This window comes from Schistocerca piceifrons, chromosome 1 (assembly GCF_021461385.2).
Source record: "Schistocerca piceifrons isolate TAMUIC-IGC-003096 chromosome 1, iqSchPice1.1, whole genome shotgun sequence".
In the NCBI taxonomy this organism is placed as follows: domain Eukaryota; kingdom Metazoa; phylum Arthropoda; class Insecta; order Orthoptera; family Acrididae; genus Schistocerca; species Schistocerca piceifrons.
This window is the reverse complement of record NC_060138.1, coordinates 643,283,141-643,305,933: the sequence shown is the minus strand read 5'-3', so window position 1 is coordinate 643,305,933 and position 22,793 is coordinate 643,283,141. Positions and strand designations below refer to the sequence as shown.

At 40.5% G+C, this 22,793-nt stretch overlaps 1 protein-coding gene across 1 annotated transcript in view; it reads left to right on the top strand.

Moving 5' to 3' along the window:
• LOC124760357 (collagen alpha chain CG42342-like) overlaps positions 1 to 22,793 on the top strand; it is a 641,799-nt gene that overhangs the window by 271,580 nt on the left and 347,426 nt on the right. The window contains exon 15 of the mRNA XM_047249099.1: positions 18,592 to 18,618. Coding sequence (XP_047105055.1) covers positions 18,592 to 18,618 — 27 coding nt within the window. The remainder of the gene's footprint in view (positions 1 to 18,591; positions 18,619 to 22,793) is intronic.

The window sequence follows — 22,793 nt, the reverse complement described above, 5'->3', positions numbered from 1 at the left end:
AGCTCCATCGCAGTCTGTAACACTGGTGGCATGCCGCGACAGCGTGGACGTGAACCGTATGTGCAGTTGACGGACTTTGAGCGAGGGCGTATAGTGGGCATGCGGGAGGCCGGGTGGACGTACCGCCGAATTGCTCAACACGTGGGGCGTGAGGTCTCCACAGTACATCGATGTTGTCGCCAGTGGTCGGCGGAAGGTGCATGTGCCCGTAGACCTGGGACCGGACCGCAGCGACGCACGAATGCACGCCAAGACCGTAGGATCCTACGCAGTGCCGTAGGGGACCGCACCGCCACTTCCCAGCAAATTATGGACACTGTTGCTCCTGGGGTATCGGCGAGGACCATTCGCAACCGTCTCCATGAAGCTGGGCTACGGTCCCGCACACTGTTAGGCCGTCTTCCGCTCACGCCCCAACATCGTGCAGCCCGCCTCCAGTGGTGTCGCGACAGGCGTGAATGGAGGGACGAATGGAGACATGTCATCTTCAGCGATGAGAGTCGCTTCTGCCTTGGTGCCAATGATGGTCGTATGCGTGTTTGGCGCCGTGCAGGTGAGCACCACAATCAGGACTGCATACGACCGAGGCACACAGGGCCAACACCCGGCATCATGGTGTGGGGAGCGATCTCCTACACTGGCCGTACACCACTGGTGATCGTCGAGGGAACACTGAATAGTGCACGGTACATCCAAACCGTCATCGAACCCATCGTTCTACCATTCCTAGACCGGCAAGGGAACTTGCTGTTCCAACAGGACAATGCACGTCCGCATGTATCCCGTGCCACCCAACGTGCTCTAGAAGGTGTAAGTCAACTACCCTGGCCAGCAAGATCTCCGGATCTGTCCCCCATTGAGCAAGTTTGGGACTGGATGAAGCATCATCTCACGAGGTCTGCACGTCCAGCACGAACGCTGGTCCAACTGAGGCACCAGGTGGAAATGGCATGGCAAGCTGTTCCACAGGACTACATCCAGCATCTCTACGATCGTCTCCATGGGAGAATAGCAGCCTGCATTGCTGCGAAAGGTGGATATACACTGTACTAGTGCCGACATTGTGCATGCTCTGTTGCCTGTGTCTATGTGCCTATGGTTCTGTCAGTGTGATCATGTGATGTATCTGACCCCAGGAATGTGTCAATAAAGTTTCCCCTTCCTGGGACAATGAATTCACGGTGTTCTTATTTCAATTTCCAGGAGTGTAGTTTAGGCAAAAAGAGAATAGATGCTTTCGAAATGTGGTGCTACAGAAGAATGCTGAAGATTGAATGGGTAGATCACATAACTAATGAGGAGGTATTGAATAGAATTGGGGAGAAGAGTAATTTGTGGCACAACTTGACTAGAAGAAGGGATTGGTTGGTAGGACATATTCTGAGGCATCAAGGGATCACCAGTTCAGTACTGGAGGGCAGTGTGGAGGGTAAAAAATCATGGAGAGAGACCAAGAGATGAATACACTAAACAGATCCAGAAGGATGTAGGTTGCAGTAGGTACTGGGAGATGAAGAAGCTTGCACAGAATAGAGTAGCTTGGAGAGCTGCATCAAACCAGTCTCTGGACTGAAGACCATAACAACAATGGAAAACCAGATTGTATTAGAGAGCAACAGAAAACAAAAACAGAGTGTAACAATACTGCAAATGTAACAGTGAATTTGCTGGAAACAAATGAAACGGAAGATAGATTTTCTGTCTTGGAAATTACCAGAAGTTATGTAGGTCACTAAGCAAGTTAGAAGGAAGGATATGTGCATGACAAAGTAAGGTAGAAGGAAGGACAATTTGGTTTAGGATCTCGCTGACAGTGAAGTCATTAGAGATGAAGGAAAATTTGGGATTGGGCAGGATGGGGAAGCAAATAAGCTGGATCCTTTTGATGAAATCATCCTCACTTTTGCAGTGAGCAATTATGAGAAACTGCTAAGAAAAAAAGAAAAAAATCTTATTCATGATGCGAAAATTTATGGTGGATGACAAGCTGGAGTGGTATCTGGCCTTAGGAAGCTCAGAATATGTTGCTAAGGAATTTGTTCCTTTAACTAATGGCAGGAAATGTGAAGAGCCAATGGGAATAAAGGGGCTGAGGTGGATATTTTTTTGTTACTGTAAAAGATAAGTGAAGTTTAAAGTTGGGTGTTAAAGAAATTTTGATTGAAATATGTTCTTGTATTGCCAAGAATGCTAAGCAGTGGTGTGCCCTGGGTGTGAACTGTGCCCATGACTCCATTTTATGCAAAATATTTGAACAACTGATCCAATTGTCTCCTATGGCTACTGTAAGTCCTATGCTTATTTGTGCCAGGACTCCGTGCCTTTTGATGCTCATTTGTTTTCCAGATCTCAGATTCCTATTCCATGAACTGCATATTCTCTCAGTGCTTTACAGGTCTAGTGGATGAGAAGGCTAGTGAGATTCAATAATCTTAGTGCTGGACTTCAAAAGTTGTTTAAATGTAACCCCATGTTCATGATTCATTAGGTTCATCACCATCTTTATTTCACAGATCCATTAATAAATTTGTCCCAGAAACTTGGTATTTGCACCACACTGCTGATCTCATCACATTTCATATCATGATTGTGTTGAAAACTATGCTCAGAGAGAGATGATTGCTTTGTTTTTTTTAGCCAGTTATGTCATTGGTTCCTTGCACCTCTCCTCAGTTATTCTAATATTCTTCCCCAAGTTAGACATGCCACATTTACAGGGAATGTGATATACACATTGCTTTTGGAGACTTAGATCATGTTTAATGTAACAAATAAGACTTTTTTATCTTTGTTGATGCGGGTAAATTACACTGAATGCCATGTTTCAATAATAGTCTATCAATCTTTCTGGAGATCGTGCCAGCATAAAGCAGAAAAGTGTTTGTGGATTATCTTTCTTAGTCTCAATTTCTATCTAAGGGCTTGATCTGAACACACAGTCCTCTGGAACAAAATTCATAGACATTGTAATTATTTGGTGAGGCTCTGATGATATGATGGCATTTGAGCTCTATGGAACACTGTTTTTACCATGACATCATTTTTTTGTGGATTGTGATGGCTCAAAGTGTAGAAGTAGATGTTTGTGTGCTCCAATTTTCTATACACATTCTGACCCAGGGATCCATCTGTTCTTCTCTAAAGTATCACTTCAAGGAAAGGTAATGGCCCCTCCTTCCATTGTAAATTTTGTATTAGGATGGATAGAGTTTAAACGTTCCACAAACACTTAAAGCTTTTTAACTCCATGAGTCTACACTACAAAGGTGTTGTCCATGTATCAGTAGGAAGACACTGGTTTGGCCATGGCTGATTATAGTGCAATATCTTCAAAGAGTTCCATGTACAGTATATATTCACCATGAAAGTTGCTAATGGGTCAACCATCAATACATCATAAGGTGATGTGAGAACACATGTAAAAGGTTCAGTGAAGTAACTGTCAAGCTTTTTTGCAATTATTTTTGAAGATTCAGAATTTGAGGGTCTCATAAAGATGGAGGCCACATGTGCATCTTGGGACCAGAGTTGACTGGACAGTGCACAGCTCAAGTGGGTTATGAATGTAGTCTTGACACCTCCCCACACATTCTCTGAGAGTCTGTTTCAGTTATTTCAACAGATGGCATTTAGGTACACCAATATCAGTAATTATGGGTCTTAGTTAACTGCCTCCCTTGTGTATTTTAGGAATCCCATATCATAATAGTGACACAGCTGTTCATTTTTGGGGGCTTTTTATAATGTGACATAGTAAATATGACTCACTGAAAAGACATATCATTTTTCCCTCAACTTTACATATAGGATCAATGAGTGCAAGGATCATCAGCAACACCCCTAACTAAAACTACCAAATAAATCTGCGATCACCAAGCACTGCCTTAAATATAACCATGAAATGATGTATAACAAAATCAATATTGTGATACAAGCATCAAGTTTCTGCAACAGTTTAATTAAGGAGACTAAAGAATTGAAGATGCCTGAAGAAACTTTATTAATGGTGATGGAGTTTTGATTTTGAACAAGTATTGCAGCATGACACTCAGTTTGTTGATATCTTACCAGCCATCTCATCCTCCTGAGCTGGAAAAGCTGAAAAACTGTGTAGTCAGAGACTTACACACTTCTGAAACACATTTGAGCATAGTGTAATGGGTGATGGAAGTCAAACTTAGCTATAAATAATGGAGCAACACCAACAATGCTTCACAGTTCAGTTGAAGTTAAGAAGTCATGACAGCTCACAGTACCTGAAGAAAATGTGAGTTGATCCTAAAAATGTGCATAAAATGGAAACAACGATTTGGACATACACCTGAAACCACACCATTAATCAATAACACCAAGAAAACTTGCGAGATCACAAGATTATATTCTTTTCAGTATTTAAATTAGAAGCAGCTGGTTATTGCACTGTTGTTGAAAAATCATTAAGCTCAGTTGTGATAATGTGTGCTGATGCTGAGATGAATGAGTGCTCTGAGGGATATTTATACAGAGGATAATTTTGTAACATAAATACTTAGGGGATTTTAACTCTGAAAATGGGAAGTACCTCCAATTTGTAACAGATAGGCTGAATTACATAAAGTTTTCAAAACCTATAAATAGATGTTATCACTGTGCCGAAAGGAAATAAATGTGCTTGTTGCATAGTCATTCATGCTCCATCCAGACAGCCAGCTGAGTTCTGTGAGCTCTCTACAAAAACCTCTAAAAGTGTATACCACATGTTTTCTTTATCAATTCTTGTGTGCAATGAAAACTTTTCGATAGAAAAAAATTTGGAAAAACTTTGTCCTTTAGAACCATCGTTGCTCACTTGCATATTTTACTCACTTGCACATTTCTTCAGAATTATTGACTAGCATGTTTGAAGCTGTATTATTAAAGTGTTTCATGACTTGTTATTGTATCAGTGGTTACACGTCATGATGTTTTTGGAAAAAGTAATTTTTGAAGGAGACGAAAATTTCCATTCAAAGATTGGACCAGTATGACACTGACTAGTTCTGTTGCTTTAAATATCTTGAGGAATTATTTCGGAAGTAATCTTCCAAGCCTACATCTTAGTAAATATAAATCTAAAATACTTTCAACTAAACCTCTAACAAGAGGGGTACAGTGGGGTGTTGTGTCTGATGATGGTAGAGGAATAAATGGAACATTTGCTTTCCTTGGCATAAATGCTAGGCAAGCACCTCTCTTGGGAATATCACATTGATCTTTTATACCAAAAACTAAGAAAGTAAACAGTGACAAGTAATGGATGGAGCAACAACAGTGTTATGGAAAGGATAGATTGATAGTCATCACAAGAAACAGACACCGAGTCACAGATAGTCACATTGAAAAGACTAAGATTTCTGCCAAAAGACCTTTGTCAGAAATAGAAAACACACACACACACACACACACACACACACACACACACATCCACAGAAGAATAACTCACACATCGCCACTGTCTCTGGCCACTGTGCATCTGATGTCACACACACACCCACACACACACACACACACACACACACACACACACACATATCCACAGAAGCATAACTCACACATCGCCACTGTCTCTGGCCACTGTGCATCTGATGTGGATTGCAGCTGCATCTGACATCATGAATAATCTGAGGTTGGTGGTGTGGAGAAGGAGGGGGCATGGGCAGGGAGAGGGAGGTATAGCAGGGTAGGGGTGGAGGAAGGTGTTGTGCTACTGGTGAGAATGTGCAGAGACATAGTGGGGGACAGGATAGGGCTGCTAGATGCAGAGTAAGTGGAATAGAAAAGGGCAAGGGGAGACGAGAGACATAGAGAAGGTGAAAAGATTAGTGGGTGCAATAGTGAAACAGAAGGCATATGTAGTGCTGGATTGGGATCAGGGAAGGGGATAGGTTGGTGGAAAACAAGGACTAGCAAAAGTTGAGTTCAGGGGGTTTACAGATTTGTTGTAGGGAGGATTCCTACCTGCAAAAAAGCTGGTGTTAGTAGGAATGATCCAGTTAATGTAGGCTGTGAAGCAGTCATGAAGTGAAGCACATTCTGTTGGGCAGTATGTTCAGCAACTGAATGATCCAACAGTGTCTTAGCCATAGTTTGACAGTGGCCATTCGTGTGGACACATAACTTGTTAGTTGTCATGCTGATTTAGAAATCAGCACAGTGGTTGGAGGTTTGTTGTACATCAGGTGGCTGCATTCACAAGTAGCCCTGCATTTGATGAGATAGGAGATGCCTGTGACAGGACTGGAGTAAGTATGGTGAAAGGATTTATGGGACAGATTGTGTGTTTAGTTCTATTACAGAGATGTGTGCCATGAGGCAAAGGTTGGGAGCAGGGATGGACAAGGATATTGCATAGGTTCAGTGGGCAGCAGAATACCACTATGGTAGGGGCAGGATGGATAGTGGGTAGGATTTTCCTGATTTCAGGGCATGATTAGAGGTAGTCAGAACTCTGGCAGGGTATGTGATTCATTTAGTCCAGCCATTGGTTGTACGGGGGTGTCAGGAGGAGTGCTCATTTGTGGCTGTACAGTGTAAGGAAGGGACATTTTGATATGGAATAGGTGGCAGCTGCAATGTAGAGTTATCGTTGATGATTGGAAGGGTTTGGTGTTCTGGAGGTGCTGATGAAGCCATCCTTGATATGGAAGTCATTATAGAGGAAGGTGGATTATTGGTTTGAGGAGGACTCGGTGAAGAAAACTGGGGAGAAGGTGTTGAAGTCCTTGGGGAACGTGGATACGGTGTCCTCACCCTGATCCACATCATGAAGATGCCATTAGTGAATCTGAGCTGGGTGAGTGGTCTGGGTCTGGTATTCTGTGTGGTTGGGAAGGATTGCTTTAGATAGGCCACAGACAGATTGGCATAGGATGGTGCCATGTGAGGGCTCATTGCTATTTTCAAAATAGTGAGATGTCATTATTGAAAATGTTAGTGCAGAGGGAGGTGGCATCATTAATGATGAGCAGGGAGTCAGATGGTAAAGGAACAGGAACTGTGGAAAGTTGGTGGTGCAAATGGTTGGTGTCCTTTATGTAGTAGGGGAGATTATGGCTAATAGGCTAAAGGTATTGGTCCATCAGAGTAGATATGCTCTGAGTGGTGGCACAGTAACGAGCCACATTGGGGCATCCTGGGTGGTTGGATTTATGGACTTGAGGAAGCATGTAGAAGGTATGAATGCAGGGAGTGGTAAGGGTGAGGAGAGAGGTAGACTCAGTTGGGACATTTTGGGATGGTCCTAAGGATTTGAGAAGGGTCTGGAAGACCTGCTGGATTTCTGGAATGAGGTCACTGTGGCAGGGTTTCTAGATGGAAGGAGCAAAGACTCATAGTAGAGGATAGAAAAAATGTCTGAAAGTACATGGGTAATATCAGAAAAAGGTTGAACCAGAGAAATCTGACAGCTGGCAGAGTCCTGCCAGGTAATCACTGTGATTCATAAACACAGTGATGGAGACTTTGTCAGCAGATGGTACTATAAGGCCAGGATCCATTTTTAGGTGTTGCATTGTGGTTATTTCTGCAGATGTAAGGTTGATTTCCATGTTGAGACATGATGACAAAGCAAGCTTCAAGGCTAGAAAATTATGTAAAGTTAATGGATGGGACTAGGAAATGCCGTTAAGGTCCTAGACTCGATGAAGAAAAACTCCTGATTTACACCTCTACACAGTAGAGAGTAGGCAACATCATTTCATGTGGTGGCTAATGTAGACAGGAACCAAGGGATGACCGGGATAACTCATCACCCCAGCATTTGCTGAGCAGGGCACCCTCTTGCCCTGGAAATGAGAAATCATTTCCAAAGTCAGAATGACCAGCTGATGGTCGATGGCATAGGATGTGGAAGATAAAAGGAAACCACCATATTAAAGATCGATGGATATCCCAAGCACCAGCAGTAAAACATGCCAGTATCTTCTGTAAAATTTTCTGGAGATAAAATAGTTTGCCATTCAGATCTCTGGGTGCAGACTGCAAAAGATACAGACAAGGTGAAGGAAAATAATCCCAATTTTAACAAAGCAACTTGGAATGTGAGTACACTGCTTCAGTGTAGTAAACTAGAAAACCTAAAACTTGAAATGGAATGACTGGAAATTGATATCCTAGGCGTATCGGAGATGAGATGGCCCCAACCAGGTGATTTCTGGTCTGAAGAATACAGAGTCATTCACACCAGAAATGGCCAAGATAGACCAGGAATTGAAGGGGTTGGAATAATTTTGAGCAAAAACTATGGCTCACGTGTCAAGGGATGTGTGCAATATAGCTCTCAAATAATACTAGTCAAAATTGAAACTAAACCAAAGGACACTATGATAATACAAGTATACATGCGAACATCCAAAGAAGAAGATGCAGTCATTGATGAAATATATGAAGAAATCAGTAATGCAATGAGAAATGTTAAGGGAGATGGGGGACTGGAATGGGAGTGTAGGTGAAGAACCGGAGGAAGGAATTGTTGGCAAATTTGGATTTGGATGAAGAAATGAAAGAGGAGGTCAACTAATAGAGTTCAGCTCGAGGCACCATTTAGTTGTTGCAAACACAATTTTCCAACATCACAAATGAAGAAGATACACATGGAAGGCCCCTGGAGACCTGAGGAGTCAGCAGATTTATTACATTCTAGTGAAAGCACATTTTAGGAACCAGGTAAAAGATTGCAGGGGCTATCAGTTGTGGGCATAGGCAGTGACCGTAATCTGGTCCTGATGAAGAGTTCTCTCAGATTCAGGTGTCTGAAGAAGAAGACTGAAAAACTTAAATGGGAATTAGAAAAACTGAAAGCCAAGAGACTGGCAAAGTGCTATACTCACAAAACAGACAATCTAGCTAAACATTTTCAACATGGTGGGGTACATGAAGACTGGGATGAAATTAAATCTGGTGTACACAAAGCAGCAGAAAAGATATTTGGAGGAACTAAACCCAAAAACAAGAGGAAATGGGTTACAGCAGATTTTATTGAGCTTATAGAAAACAGGGGATCATACAAAATTACAACTGATTGACAGTGAAGAGCTGAATACAGAGAAGGCTAAGGAATTTAGTCAATAGAGAAGCTAGGAAAGCAAAAGAAAATTTTCTTGAGGAAATGTGCAAGGAAGTGGAAGAAAATATGCAAAATGGAAGAACTGATTTATCCTACAGAACAGCAAATAATTTTTTTAACAAACATAAGACAACACTTTCAGGTACAATAGAAAATAAATAGGGGGGAATGCTGTTTGGTGAAGACATGGTGAAGAGATGGGAAGAATACATTGAGGAGCTGTTCACCGGAACACCTTTTTTGGAGGAAGTAATAGGAAGAGAAGAGCAGGTAGAGGAAGATGACAAGAGAGACAACATTCTGCAAGAAGAATTTGACAAAGTTCTAAAAGAACTACAGGACAACAAAGCAATGGGTATTGATGACATCCCTGAAGAACTAATAAAAAATGCTGGTTACACCATGAAAATGATTCTGCTTGAACTTATTAGGTCCATCTATAACACAGGAGAGATACCAACAGACTTCCAGAAATGCGTCATTGTTCCTACACCAAAGAAGGCAGCAGCTACAAAATATGAACAGTACCAAACTTTATGCCTAATATCACATGCATCAAAAATTCTTGTAAAAATAATTCTGAAGAGAATTGAAGATAAAGTGGAGGATATGCTGAGTGAAGATCAGTTTGGTTTCAGAAGGGGATTGAAAACAAGAGAAGCGATTCTGGCATTGAGGCTCCTTATCGAAAGCAATTACAGAAAAATAAACCAAGTTACTTTGCCTTTGTAGACCTGGAAAAGGCATTTGATAACATTGCTTGGCAAGAGGTGTTCAGAGAGCTGAGGAGAAATGGAAAGAAGTACAAAGATGTCCATGTGATACTTAGTTTCTATAAGAATGGGGTAGCAGTGATTAGGAACTGTCACCAGGAACAAGAAGCAAAAATTAGAAAGGGATAAGACAAGGATAGTTCGAGAAACTACTGAGGTGGGAATCAAAACTAATTGGCAGAAGATAGACATGCTACATTATGCAGATGATATTGCTATAGTCATGGAGACAAAAGAAGATCTAGAGAAAGTCCTCAGAACAATGGAAAGGATTCTATGCAATCAGTGTGGAATGAGAATAAACAAGAAAAAGACTTAAGTGATGCTATGCAGTAAGAAGCAGAATATGAACCTCTGAGAATGAGAATTGGAAGAGAGGAGCTGGAAGGGAAAGAGGCATTTACCTACCTGGGAACCAAAATCACAACGGATGGTAGAAGCTGGAAAGAAATTGTGAGCAGAATGCAACAGACCAAAATTGCATTTAATCTGAAGAGTAATTTACTCACCAGCAAGAACATCAGTCTAAAAATAAGGAAACATATTATGAAAGCTTTCGTTTGGAGTGTGGACCTATATACAGATATGAAACTTGGACAATAGGAATAGAAGAGAGAAGATGTTAGAGAGCCCTGGAGATGTGGTGCTATAGAAGGATGATGAAGATCAGCTAGAAAGACAAAGTAACAAATGAAGAGGTGCTTGGAAGAGTGCAGGAAACCAGCTCTCTGTGGAGGCACATCCAAACAAGAAGAGATGAACTTGTAGGGTACATCCTAAGACACAACGACATCTTTGGAACAATAGCAGAAGGAGCTACTGTGGGAAGGAATCAGAGGGGTCGACTAAGGATATCGTGCAACAGATCATGAATGATGTTGGATGTAACACGTAAATGGAAATGAAGAGAAAGGCAGAAAGAAGAGAGGAATGGTGCTCTGCTGCAAACCAACCTCAGATCTGAACACTAAAAGAAGGAGAATGGGGTGATTTGGGGGTAGTGGGGAAGGATAATGAATTGAGTGAGACAAGGTTCAGTACTGGTTTTGGATTGAGTCTGATTAGTAGTGTTGGTGGTGAAAAAGTGTTTTCACTGTGGGAATGGGAGGAGAAGAGCAGGTCTTTTACAAGTCCAGCATGATTGAATTCTGGAGTGGAGCAGAAGTTAAAGCCTTTGGAAAGGACTGCTTCTTCTGTGTGACTGAAGCTTTTTTAGGACAGGGTCATGGTCTATTTGGGCCTGGGTTCTGAGGGTGTGGTAAATTCATTAGTTCTGTGAGGTGGAGCCTTTTGGCCATGAGGGGTTGTGAGGGAAGTTTGAAGGCTCTTGTAGAGATAGTGGACAGTGGTAGTTTAAGGCAGAAGTTGAAGGTGAACAGGTTGGAGAGCTTTTTGAGGTGGTATTGTGCAAGCTGCCCTAGTTCCTGGAGTGCAGGAGTTTTCAGTCTGGGAGATGGGATGCAGGAATTTGGGATTGGGGAGAAAGAGAATTTTGCGGGTGGAGAGGAGGTATTGCAGGGAGGTTTGCACCTGACTTGTATGGTTTTGAAGGATTAGGTTGGTGAGCTCTGTGGGCTGATGGAATTTGACCAGATAGAGGTCTTGTGGAACGAAGGATTGCATGTGGAGTAGGGTGATTTGATGGTCAGGCCATTTTCTTTTTGAGAGAGGGTGGGGGGTATTCCATGAGATAAGCAAAAATGCAGGAACAGTATGTTGGACTGGGTCCTGGCTAGGGAGAGGGAAATTTTTCAGTATTGATGCAACTGGAAGGAGCAAGGATGCATTGTGGAAAATAGAAAAAAATGAGTGAAAGCACATGGGGAAACATCACAAAAAGGATGAAATAGATAAAGTATGAGGAAAAAAGGTGAAACCTGAGGAAGTAGGGCCAATAATGGCAGATGAAAATAAACTAAAATCCATGTGAAAACATAATGAGATTAAAGAGAAAAATATATAGAGAGACAATAATAGTGGGTTGCAGATCAGTGGATGGATATTTGTGAAGATAAGGAATAGCAAGTGTAAATCGATTAAGTGAGATCAATATGTGCATGCTGGAATTAAGGAAGAGAGAGACAGGACGGGTGTGATTAGATATGGGTTCCTCGAGTTCATGCGGCACAGGAAGGTATGGAAGCAAGAGTGAGGGAGGAAGTGGGATCGGTTTATAGGTCTAGGAGTAATTGTATTGGCCAGAAGAATGTGCGACATGACATGCTGCACCAGCAACCTGCAAGGTCATGTTGACATGTGTTGTACACAGAGAGACACTTGATGTGGCTCGGAAGACAGAGCATGTGCATTTTAGAAGGTGGCTGCAAAATACAGGAAAGTAGAGAAAGAAAAGGATGGTCATTGAGTAAAGTAACATAGGAAAACTGCAGTGGGTTGCGAGATGAAAGAAATGTAGTTAGGGAATGTCAACAATGGAAAGTCCAGCATGATACAATAACAAGATTATGAAAAGGACAGATTGCTATTCACCACATAGAGGAGTTGTGAGTCACTGACAGCACAATGAGAAGACCGCTAACCATATAAACTTTCAGCAAAAAGGCTATCTTTGGAAGAAAAAGGTTATTTTTTTATTTTTTCAGTGAAGATATGTAACAAATTCTAAGTATGCTTTGGATTAGTATGCTTTGGATTAGTGTGTCTATATCTTACACATAGAACTGAAGTTTGGGGTTTGTCCTGTTCTCCAGGATATAGATAGAATATATGTCTTTTTTTTATTTTTTAAGTGGGGTGGGGGGGGGGGGGGTTGTGTAGAAGAGTGGGAGGAAGTAATAAGGATACTGTGCAGTCTCTGCTATAATGAATCATGTAAAGGAATTTTCAGGACTAAGCAATCACTTACACTCTCATCTCTATTTAAAAAGTTGCACAAGTTTTGAAGTACCAACTGTACAATAACTTAAACAAAATTTTATTTATTTGTAACGCTGGCATGCATTATGACTATCGCCTGGCAAAGAATAACACAAAAAGTGCAAACAACAGCAGCTATTATATATTGTGTAATAAACATCTGAGGTACCTAAAAAAATTTAAAAGAAAGCTGCTTTGAAGTGGCATTGGATGAGGTCCATACCAATAAGTAATTTTATAGTATTAAAGAATGGTTGCAGAAAAGTAAACTGTTTTCTCATCTGTAACATGTCATTTATGAGTAATCAAGATATAATGCATTTTAGTATTGTCTCCATGAAGTTATAAATAAATTCTAATGTGTGTCTGCAATCCAAAAAGTATCTTGTACTTGTATATGTAGAATAAATAAGTGAATGACAGGCTCACAAAAGGGTCTGTTACAGTGGTTGAGATAATGGAAAACAAATCAGAAGATGAGGGACATCAGAATGAAACCATTTTCTAGGAAAGTCAACAAGCTGATGATGGAAATCCAGAGCTCATAACAAACAAAAAGATGAAGGAAAAGAAATCTTCAGAACGAAATAACAGACTGACAAGGAAATCTTGATATATGATGACCAACCAGATTTCACTTTGAATGCAGAAATACACTCCTGGAAATTGAAATAAGAACACCGTGAATTCATTGTCCCAGGAAGGGGAAACTTTATTGACACATTCCTGGGGTCAGATACATCACATGATCACACTGACAGAACCACAGGCACATAGACACAGGCAACAGAGCATGCACAATTTCGGCACTAGTACAGTGTATATCCACCTTTTGCAGCAATGCAGGCTGCTATTCTCCCATGGAGACGATCGTAGAGATGCTGGATGTAGTCCTGTGGAACGGCTTGCCATGCCATTTCCACCTGGCGCCTCAGTTGGACCAGCGTTCGTGCTGGACGTGCAGACCGCGTGAGACGACGCTTCATCCAGTCCCAAACATGCTCAATGGGGGACAGATCCGGAGATCTTGCTGGCCAGGGTAGTTGACGTACACCTTCTAGAGCATGTTGGGTGGCACGGGATACATGCGGACGTGTATTGTCCTGTTGGAACAGCAAGTTCCCTTGCCGGTCTAGGAATGGTAGAACGATGGGTTCGATGACGGTTTGGATGTACCGTGCACTATTCAGTGTCTCTCGACGATCACCAGTGGTGTACGGCCAGTGCAGGAGATCGCTCCCCACACCATGATGCCGGGTGTTGGCCCTGTGTGCCTCAGTCGTATGCAGTCCTGATTGTGGCGCTCACCTGCACGGCGCCAAACACGCATACGACCATCATTGGCACCAAGGCAGAAGCGACTCTCATCACTGAAGACGACACGTCTCCATTCGTCCCTCCATTCACGCCTGTTGCGACACCACTGGAGGCGGGCTGCACGATGTTGGGGCGTGAGCGGAAGACGGCCTAACGGTGTGCGGGACCGTAGCCCAGCTTCATGGAGACGGTTGCGAATGGTCCTCGCCGATACCCCAGGAGCAACAGTGTCCCTAATTTGCTGGGAAGTGGCGGTGCGGTCCCCTACGGCACTGCGTAGGATCCTACGGTCTTGGCGTGCATCCGTGCGTCGCTGCGGTCCGGTCCCAGGTCGACGGGCACGTGCACCTTCCGCCGACCACTGGCGACAACATCGATGTACTGTGGAGACCTCATGCCCCACGTGTTGAGCAATTCGGCGGTACGTCCACCCGGCCTCCCGCATGCCCACTATACGCCCTCGCTCAAAGTCCGTCAACTGCACATACGGTTCACGTGCACGCTGTCGCGGCATGCTACCAGTGTTAAAGACTGCGATGGAGCTCCGTATGCCACGGCAAACTGGCTGACACTGACGGCGGAGGTGCACAAATGCTGCGCAGCTAGCGCAATTCGACGGCCAACACCGCGGTTCCTGGTGTGTCCGCTGTGCCGTGCGTGTGATCATGGCTTGTACAGCCCTCTCGCAGTGTCCGGAGCAAGTATGGTGGGTCTGACACACCGGTGTCAATGTGTTCTTTTTTCCATTTCCAGGAGTGTATACGAGGGTTGCCCAGTAAATAATGCCCCATATTTTTTTTCTCCGAAATAAAAAATATTAGAAATGTGACACTTTAGGTGCGAGTTATTTGAAGTTTCCCGCATGTGTACGCAAAGTTTCAATTTCCTCCGACAGAGAGCGGTGGTGTAGGAATGTTCTAAAATGGCGTCTGCAGGTGACATCCGTCATAAACAACGTGCAGTGATTGAATTTCTCGTAGCAGAGGAAGAAACCGTGGACAATATTCATAAACGCTTGTGCAAAGTCTACGGAACATCTGCAGTCGATAGGAGTACTGTTGGTCGCTGGGCACAGAGGGTGAAAGCATCAGAGGGCGGTGCTGCGGAGCTCCGAGATTTGCCGCGGTCGGGAAGGCCTCCCACGGCTGTGACGCCTGACATGTTGCAGCGGGCTGATGTTCTCATTCGACAGGATCGACGCATTACGACTCGACAGAGGCTTATGTCAAAACATTAGACAAACTAAGCAGCGCTTCCGGCGCCTTGGGCGTCATGTTAACCCACAGGATGTTTTGATTCAGCATGATAATGCTCGTCCTCACACAAGTTTGAGGACTTGTGAACACATCGCGAAACTGGGTTGGATAGTGTTACCCCATCCACCCTACAGCCCCGATTTGGCTCCTTCAGACTTTCACTTGTTTGGGCCAATGAAGAATTTCATTCGTGGAAGACGTTTTGCCGATGACGAAGAAGTGATTCACGAAGTGACAACCTGGCTCCGTAGGCAGAGTACAGATTTTTACCGGCAGGGAATACACGCTCGTGTGTCTCGCTGGAAAAAGGCCGTCGAACTTGAAGGAGATTATGTGGAAAAATAAAGCAAGTAGACAAAACATCAGTCTTTCACATATGTAAATTTGATTGTTGTGGAATAAATACTTCTGGAGAAAAAAAATATGGGGCATTATTTACTGGGCAACCCTCGTATGTGGAAAATGTATCTCAGGATTTTGAAGCTTTAATGAATAAACATTGTCATGAGAATGGACGAAGGCAATAAAAGAAGAACTGTACCTCGAATATCAACATCACTTCCAGTAAATAAGAGCTGTTGAGTGTTCAAAGTAACAGAAAATTATCCTGAAATATTGGACAGGACAAGACAGATTTAGAAACTGAGGTTGAGTATAGGTAATAGCATATAACCATAAGGAAACATGCTCTTTGACTCACTACTTTGACTGCTATTTTTAGTTTGGCGAATGAATACGACTTTTGTCATAGGACAAATAGATGTACAGAATACATTTCTACATGAAAGACTTGTTGATGATATTTATATTGAAGTACTTTGAGGTGTACAGAATATGGAAGGACCTGGATGTGAACTTCACAACTCCTTATATGGAGTGAACCACATTCTGAGAGCTTGGCACTTGGCAATTTTGTGAAGGAAATAGGATTTCAACACTCTAAAATTGATAAATATATGTGTTGGAAGTTTTGATGACTTAATTGTTTATGTGCCACTATATGTTAATTGCATTTTGATTGTCAGGAATTGTGAAACAAACTCACAGGTATTATGTATAAATTAATGACAATGTTTTGAATGAGAGAACTCAGTGATCCAAGTTCTTTGCAGAGTATTTCTTAATCAATGCACTTATGACCAAAACTTGCTAAATAGATTCATTATAGAAGACTGCAAACCTTGCAAGAAGCAGATGGATGTCAATACCAGGTAAGAAGATTGTGGAGACATGGTTGAATATGAATACAGTGAGTTAATTAGGAAGGACATTCAATAAGTAACGCAACACCATTTTTTCTGAAAGCAGCTTGGTTTAATTCAGCATTCTAATACACCATATTATTATCCACTCTTTTGAATACAAAACCCTGTTTTTAATATAATCTCCATTCACTGTGATAGCCTTACACCAACTTAACTGGGAAGTCCTGTATGCTCGCATGGTACCAGTCTAATGGCTGACATAGGAGCCAACGATTTGCTTCAGCAATAACCTCCACATAGTGTTTGACAAACCATTGTCGTGACCAGCCTTGTAATGTGCAAGCAGGTGCACACAGATGGTTATACTGTGAAGAACCCAATGCTTGCACACCTTTGAGCACCCCAACGGTGGATGGTTGTGTCAGCACTACCAACAAAGATGTCCAATTGTGCAGTGAGGTGTTTGATGTGATCCATCAGTCACCTGAAATGAGAGTGTCTGCACTTTCCAACATTGCTGAAGCCACAGCCATGTGCTGTCGGCCAGCACACAGGAGATCGGATAGATTTGCGTGACCTGGTTGTGATGATGACAGACACTTCACCCATTGACTCACAGTGCTTTTGTTCGCTGCAAGGTCTCTATAGACATTCTGTATGTGTATATGAATATCTGTGATGCTCTGGTTTTCCATAAAAAGAAACCAAGAACAACTCTCTGCTTGAAACGCATTTCCGTTACAGACACCATTTTGAAGGCTACATATAGGGACGCCACCAATCAGAACTTCATGGAATTATAGGAGCTGAAGTGAGAATAGTCCTTGATGTCCCACAACAAACTCTACATTTGTTGAACCAAAACTGAGTGAGGAAAAAAAGTGAGTGTTGCATTGCTTATTGAACATTCATTGTAATTCTTTGACAGCTCAAGCCCAACGATCATGCATAAATTAACAATTTTAGTAGACATGAAAATAGACCTATAGAAAGATGTTGAAAAGGTCTGAAGTGAATGTTTGAAATATCAAAGGGAAGCTGATGTTTGTGTTACAGAAAGACATATACAAATGCTGTTCTGTATTATGTTGATCCTAAGTGGGGGAGTGAAGAGAGCAGAGTATATGCAACATGATTCATGTTTCTTTTTGGAAACACTCTGTATTGGACTACAAAAAGACAAACTTGTGGCCACTTCATACAACAGAAACAGTTTTATGTTTTTAGAGGAATTTTGTGGCCAAAGAAATGTTCTAAAGATTTTAGAACATATATGAAAACTCCAAATGTCTTTTAAGACAATCTGTTATGCTTATATCTGTTGGTATAGAAGGGAACATTAATGACTGAACCATACTGGTATTAAGTATAATTTTGTATGGCAGTTTGATAGTAAAGCACAATTGGAAGTAAAGTACATCAGCTACAGAAATACAAGTGGCTCAAATATTGACAAAATCAGCTGTGGGTGAAGAGTTCAACTGAGCATGTTTCAGGATGTGGATAATGAAATTGGGAGACAATTTGTTTGTGTGTTTTTTCTTTCCTTTTTTAAAACTGGTACTCAAGATTTTGATATCTTTTGTAGTTGTATCCTGACATCACATAGGTGTTACTGTTGAAAAATTCAGTGGAGTTACTAAACTGGATGGGAATGATGATATTATGGGAAGTGAGGAGGGGAAGAGACACTATAGAAGTATTGGTGCCTGACAAACTTAATAACATCATTATAATGAGAACTTATCACTTTAGGTATTCCTTTGCTTTGTAATTTGTCAGTAATTTTCATATTGTGCTGATGAGTGGATAATTTTGTAAGTACAGTTGTAAAATTAACAGTTTTTACTGGCTGAACTATGATTTCTGTTTCTGTTCAGGACTGTCAGCAGGAAATTTATGTATTTATTTATGTAGTCTTTATCCACTTACTGAAAGACGACTGTGTGCTCCTGTAATTGTGTATCTTTTCAAAAATGTAATTGAGAAATAAGTTGTAGACTTTTAAGTGTTACATCTCATAAACTATAGACTGTAACGTGTCCTTTTTCTCTTTTCTCGGCACACTTGTTGAATCGCAGAAGTACAAAAAACTCAGACGGAGACAGGTAAGAGAAACTAGTTAATTCATTTTTATGTAGAGATGCAATTAGGTTAAACTAGCGGATGAATTCAATAACTTACACTGGAATTTTAATTTAAAATAACTTATGGGAGAGCATTTATATTGTGTTGTATATGTCCAAAACATAACTTGTACTTTAACTCATCTTAAATGTTTATGTGATATTTTCCAGCTAATATGAGAATTTTATAATTGGTAATTGCTTACATAACAACAACAACACAGACTATTTAATTTTGAGAAATTTTCTAGTGTTCTATTTCATCTGTGGTGTCCATATCTTTTTTTCTTCCTAAGCATTTTATATACTACTGCAGAAATAAAATAACACCAGCAAACTATGTTTATTAATATTTAATTGTAATATTGTAATTCTTCATGATTTTAAAATGTACATGTGCAAGCTTATCTCAATATTGGTGAGTACAGAAGATTCATGTATTGCACACAGGATATTCAGTTAAGAGAGACACCTGTAGAAACATTGCTTAAGGTCAATTTGACTAATTGCTACAAATGATTTATTTCCTCACTGATTTTCATAAAGCCTCTAAACATTATTATGCTTGTATCTGCATGCTATATTCATCACTGTTTGAAACAATTTACCTCCTTGCCCCTCAAGACCACATTGAGTTCAGATAATGTAATAGAGACAGCTTTGCTGTACATATAAAATCTTCAGCAAAAACATTTAGGAGTAGAAGTTCATAGCTATGTAGACAACATTAATAACAACAATATACTGATGAATACCTTGAAAAATTATGCAATTGAGTTTTTTTTTATTTGTTGATTCTTTAATTTATGATGGTCACTCTGTATTTCGTTTTTCATAAGTGGGATCTGTTTGGCATTACACTTCCAAAAAAAGGCACACTGAAACAAATCCCCAATGTAAATTGTTTAGGAAATGTTCAGTTATGTATTGCTGTGGAAAACCAAGGAGAAATATACAATGTTCACATGCCCAGGGTCAGTTCTGAATGATGATGCATTACAGTGTCAAACTGGTTATGAATGCCAGTCAGTACCTTGTGGAACTTTGCATGACATTTGGAACCTCTTCCTCTTTCATGCATATGGGCTGTCAGTAGTCCAATAAATACTGAAATTATGTAACTGTCCTTCAAAATTAAATTTGTTTCAAGAATTTTTGTAGAACCTCCATTCTGCACCTACCAACACAGTCACCATGCTTTTGGGACAGCATAGACATCCTATTCTATTGACTTAATACAAGAGTCCTCATGTAAAAAGGCTTACAGTCAATGAAAATTCTACTGCCTAATAGTGGCATATATCTAACAGTATATATTTCATTTAATTGAATCAAGGAGACAAAATTATGTAATTGATGTGGGAACATTCCTGTTTAATTTTGACTAAAAAAAATGAAATGAATGCCTTTCGACTTACACTTCCATAATGACATTTATCCAGCAAATATGAAGAGGGCAAGGAAGATGGGCCAAAGCACAGTGCCCATTTTCTTTCAAGTTAGTGGATACTTACCAATATTGAGCACATCTTTTTTCTCTGCTTTTTGACCACTAATAACAACAGCCCACTTTCAAAACTTCATTTTTGTACACACATTTTGTGCTTTGAGGAACAACAAGTGGACTGTTATTATTAGCAGCCAAACAGCTGTGAAAAAAGACATACTCAGTTCTCAAATAATACCTGCTGGCCTCCTGTGCGACTTTGTGTTGCAGCTTAAACTAAAAAATACTGAACTATAATTAAAAAAGCACTTGACAGTAAGATAGTAACTGCAGCTTTGTATATTGGGATTTGAATTTACATGATTTTTCAAAATGACAAAGCAGAAGATGGCAAAAGCTGAAATGCATAAGATCTTGTACTGTCATGACAGCATATCGACATACTAGGAGACCAGCTGCTCTCCTCTTTCCACCCTTGTTTGTCTTGAAAAATCCTAGCTCTAGACATTTCTACACCCACTAGGCAATTATATCTAGAACCGTGCACTTTCTTTCTGTTCTCATAAAGAAAAGAAATCATCCACAAAAATTAATTTGAGTCTCTGTAATCAGATATATCTGGATACTGGGTTTTCTTGATAAATCTCCCAGGAAGACACACTCTGAGGTCGCCAAGTTGCACTATAGTATACATTCTAGAATACATTGTGAAGCAAATTATTCGAGGAAATGTAAAATTATAACTTTGCAAAAACAGGAATTTGAATTAATTTCTTAAACCTTCAGAGTGACCCTCATATTTGTATTACATAAGCTTGTTCATGCTTTTTAGAACTGCTTAATTTATGTAACTAACATTAAAGACACTTACTGTAGTGAGATGAGCACATTTAGGCATTCTTAAGGGCACAGAAATGCAGAGTGATAGATCAGTTTGCTAGTTATATAATTTACTGAAATTCTGACTTAATTTCATTAAATAATATCACTTTTCACTATTTATGTTCATCATTTGCCTATTTATGAATAATTAGTGGAATATATATATATATATATATATATATATATATATATATATATATAAAAAAAAACAAAGATGAGGTGACTTACCAAACGAAAGCGCTGGCAGGTCGATAGACACACAAACAAACACAAACATACACACAAAATTCAAGCTTTCGCAACAAACTGTTGCCTCATCAGGAAAGAGGGAAGGAGGCAACAGTTTGTTGCGAAAGCTTGAATTTTGTGTGTATTTTTGTGTTTGTTTGTGTGTCTATCGACCTGCCAGCACTATCGTTCGGTAAGTCACCTCATCTTTGTTTTTATATATAATTTTTCCCATGTGGAATGTTTCCTTCTATATATATATATATATATATATATAAAATCATTTACTCAAAAACATTGTACAAGTATACAGTAATACAGTGTGTTGACAGCAGTAATATGATTTTTGGAATTTAGGTACTTTTACTCTATTGTGAAATACTGCCAGCATGAAGATTAAAATACATGAACTGCCCTTTCATCATTTAGGGAACTGAGCAATTTTTATAAGTGCACTCTGTTCTTTTGTACATTTACAAATTATCCTCATGCTAGTGAGTAGCAAAAAGTAAATTGCAATTAATTAAGAATGGTAGTGAATAAAAACAAACGCCAATGAAAATAGTGTTTATTGTATTTGGAGGGGGTGGGGAATATGGAAACATCAAAAAATAACACATGCCTAATACATCATAGGAAAAACCAATAAAACCAATGAGTTCCAAAACAGCTTCCAGTCATCTGGGAATGGATAAATAGAGGTCCTGTGTGGTTTCCAGAGGAATCTTATACCATGCTTGTTGCAGAATAGAGGGAAGTTCAGGTAATGATAATGGAAGTGCATAATAATCATGTCCTCTTCTCTTCATAGTAGACCACAAGGGCTAAATGATATTGAGATTTGGTGACTTTGATGGCCAGGGCGTGCTCATGCTCACAAAACCAGTGCTGGAAAATGTGAGCTTTGTAAACAGAGGCCCTGTCATCTTGGAACACAGCATCACCATTTTGAAACAAATTTTGTTCCATTGCACCTGATCAACCAAAATGGTAACATAATCCCTGACAGACATCTGGCCTTGCACAGTAACCATGGAGCCCATGGAATACCATGATATGGCTCCCAAATTGTCACCAAACACGTGCCATGTTTCGCTCTTGGCAACACGCAGTCTGCATTGTAAGCCAGATGTAAACTCAGCCAGAAGTTAGAAACAGTGTGTAGCAAGACTCATTTTATCAAAAGACTCTCTTCTATTGCCCCATAGTCTAGGTTTCATGGCTTTGGCACCATATTTTCCTATTACCAGCATTTGTGTTACTGATGTGTGGTTTTGGAATTCCAGCTCACCCTGCAATTCTCAGCTTGTGGAGTTCCCTTCATGGTTAGTTTGGTGCTAGGTTCATGAGTGCAACATTCAGTTCTATAACAAATTTTGCAGCTAACATCCTCTTATTTTTCAAACCAATCCTCTCCAAGGACAATTTGTCAGGATCACTCAGCACACACTTTCATTTACATTGTGATGTAGCAGGTGATATTTTCCCGATTTCCATGTATTTGGTATAAATCTATGATATGGTGTCTCTTTAAATACCAAACATTTCAGTTACTTTTGTTACTGAAGCATCCACTATACAAACATCATGAATTTGCTCA